This window comes from Gracilinanus agilis, unplaced genomic scaffold, assembly GCF_016433145.1.
Source record: "Gracilinanus agilis isolate LMUSP501 unplaced genomic scaffold, AgileGrace unplaced_scaffold60542, whole genome shotgun sequence".
Taxonomy (NCBI): Eukaryota; Metazoa; Chordata; class Mammalia; order Didelphimorphia; family Didelphidae; genus Gracilinanus; species Gracilinanus agilis.
In genome coordinates this window covers 1-1,908 of record NW_025395914.1, presented here as the reverse complement: position 1 = coordinate 1,908, position 1,908 = coordinate 1, and the positions used below count along the sequence as shown (strand labels likewise).

At 45.0% G+C, this 1,908-nt stretch overlaps 1 protein-coding gene across 1 annotated transcript; it reads left to right on the top strand.

Annotated features, from left to right (window-relative positions):
- Positions 1 to 1,354: 1,354 nt before the first annotated feature.
- On the top strand, positions 1,355 to 1,901 carry LOC123256536 (C-C chemokine receptor type 8-like; the record flags this gene model as incomplete). The annotated part of the gene is made up of 1 exon (XM_044685132.1): positions 1,355 to 1,901. A coding segment is annotated over exon 1 (547 nt), but the record flags the coding sequence as incomplete, so codon positions are not given.
- Positions 1,902 to 1,908: the final 7 nt, after the last annotated feature.

Below are 1,908 nucleotides of genomic sequence, written 5' to 3'. Positions count from 1 at the left end.
TCCAGGAGAGCAATCCTTGTGATTAATGAGTCAACCATCCCCATCTACTACTAACCAACTGTCTCCCAAAGGGCAGGCAAGCCAACCTGGCTAAAATAGCAAAGATCATAAGGTGAGAGACAGGAGGCATCATGTGAAAATCAAATCACTGCCACTACACTCCATCAGACACAAGTGTAAGATAGCCCAAGACCCTCAGCCCAGAAGCCTAGGAATAGCAGCACCTGCCATGACACCAGTCCTATTTCTAGCCTGGTCTCTATAGCCAGTATTCATGGAATCAGTGGAGATGGGACCTGATAATTACTTCTTCAGAGGTTGCAACTCCTGTTTACCCAGGAGTCTTTGCTAGGAAAAAAGTTCTTACCACCAAAGTCTTGGCTCTCTGTCCAGCATCTTAACATAAGAAATATATATATGGCTTTATCAATGGGGAAAAAAGAAACACATTAAGGTAAATGAATTACCATTCCCTTTGCATACTAAGGACCATGAGGCTTTTCTGTATGACTTGCTTCTGAGTAGGATTGAGGAGGTGGAGACCAAGACTTCCTGCAAAAGATTAGGATTAAGAGACTTGCCTAGAGTTACTGATCCAGCCAGTATGGCAAGACTTGAATTTCGTTCTTCCTGACTCAGAAGCAAACTTTCTACCCACTACACCACACTGACTATGAAGAGAAAAACAAATGTTGCCACAAGTGGGTTTGGGACCAAGATCTAGCATGGAAATGTTTTTTTTTTTTTAAAACCCTTACTGTGTATTTGTTCCAAGCCAGAAGAGTGATAAGGCTAGGCAATGGGGGTGAAGTGACTTGCCCAGGGTCACACAGCTGGGAAGTGTCTGAGGCCAGATTTGAACCTAGGATCTCCTGTCTCTAGGCCTGACTCTCAATCCACTGAGCTACCCAGCTGCCCCCTCCCCCCCACGTGGAAATGTTTTGTATGAAGTTTATGTGATTTAAGTTTTCTTGGCAGGGCACCATAAACTGCCAAATTCTTTTAAACCAGTGTTGGGAACTGTACCCAAAGATTACAGAAGTGGATGTAAAGAAAAGAGAATCAGATTAGAGAGGTGATGACTGTAGGGTATTAAAAGGGAAAAAACACATTCTGTAGATTCCTGAGGGGGAAATGGAGAACAAGGAGAGGAACCAACATCAGATTGTGGTTCCTCTTTTAGCAAAATCTAGCTGATAGTAAACACACCCATATTATGGAAAAATATATCATTGGACGCTGTTTCAGAAAAACTGAGAAATAGTATGACATTTCAACCTAGGAAAGGGAGGGTCTAAGATCTACGGACCGCCTTGGAGGAATTAAAAGGATAATGTGAGAATTGGAAGCTGAGATGGATTACTCCCTGGAGCCAAATGTGTCCGTGACCACAGAAGACTATTATCCAGAAATGTTGGCAAGCCCCTGCAATACTGCATTCACCCAGAAATCCAGCTCCCTGCTTCTTGCCCTGCTCTACTGCCTACTCTTTGGCTTTGGCCTGCTGGGGAATGCCCTGGTCATTCTGGTTCTGGTAGCCTGTAAGAAGCTGAGAAGCATGACTGATGTGTACCTGCTGAACCTGGCCATCTCTGACCTGCTCTTCGTCTTCTCCTTCCCCTTCCTGACACACTACACTCTGGACCAGTGGGTCTTTGGGAACATCATGTGTAAGATCATCTCAGGGATTTATTACATCGGCTTCTTCAGTAGCATCTTTTTCATCACCATCATGAGCATGGACAGGTACCTGGCCATTGTCCATGCAGTCTATGCCTTGAAGGTGAGGACAACCAGGAAGGGCATGGCAGTCAGCCTCCTGGTGTGGTTGGTGGCCATTTTAGCCTCTGTCCCTTTGCTAGTGTTTTACCAAGTATCTTCTGAGGAGGGCACCCTCAAGTGCTACTC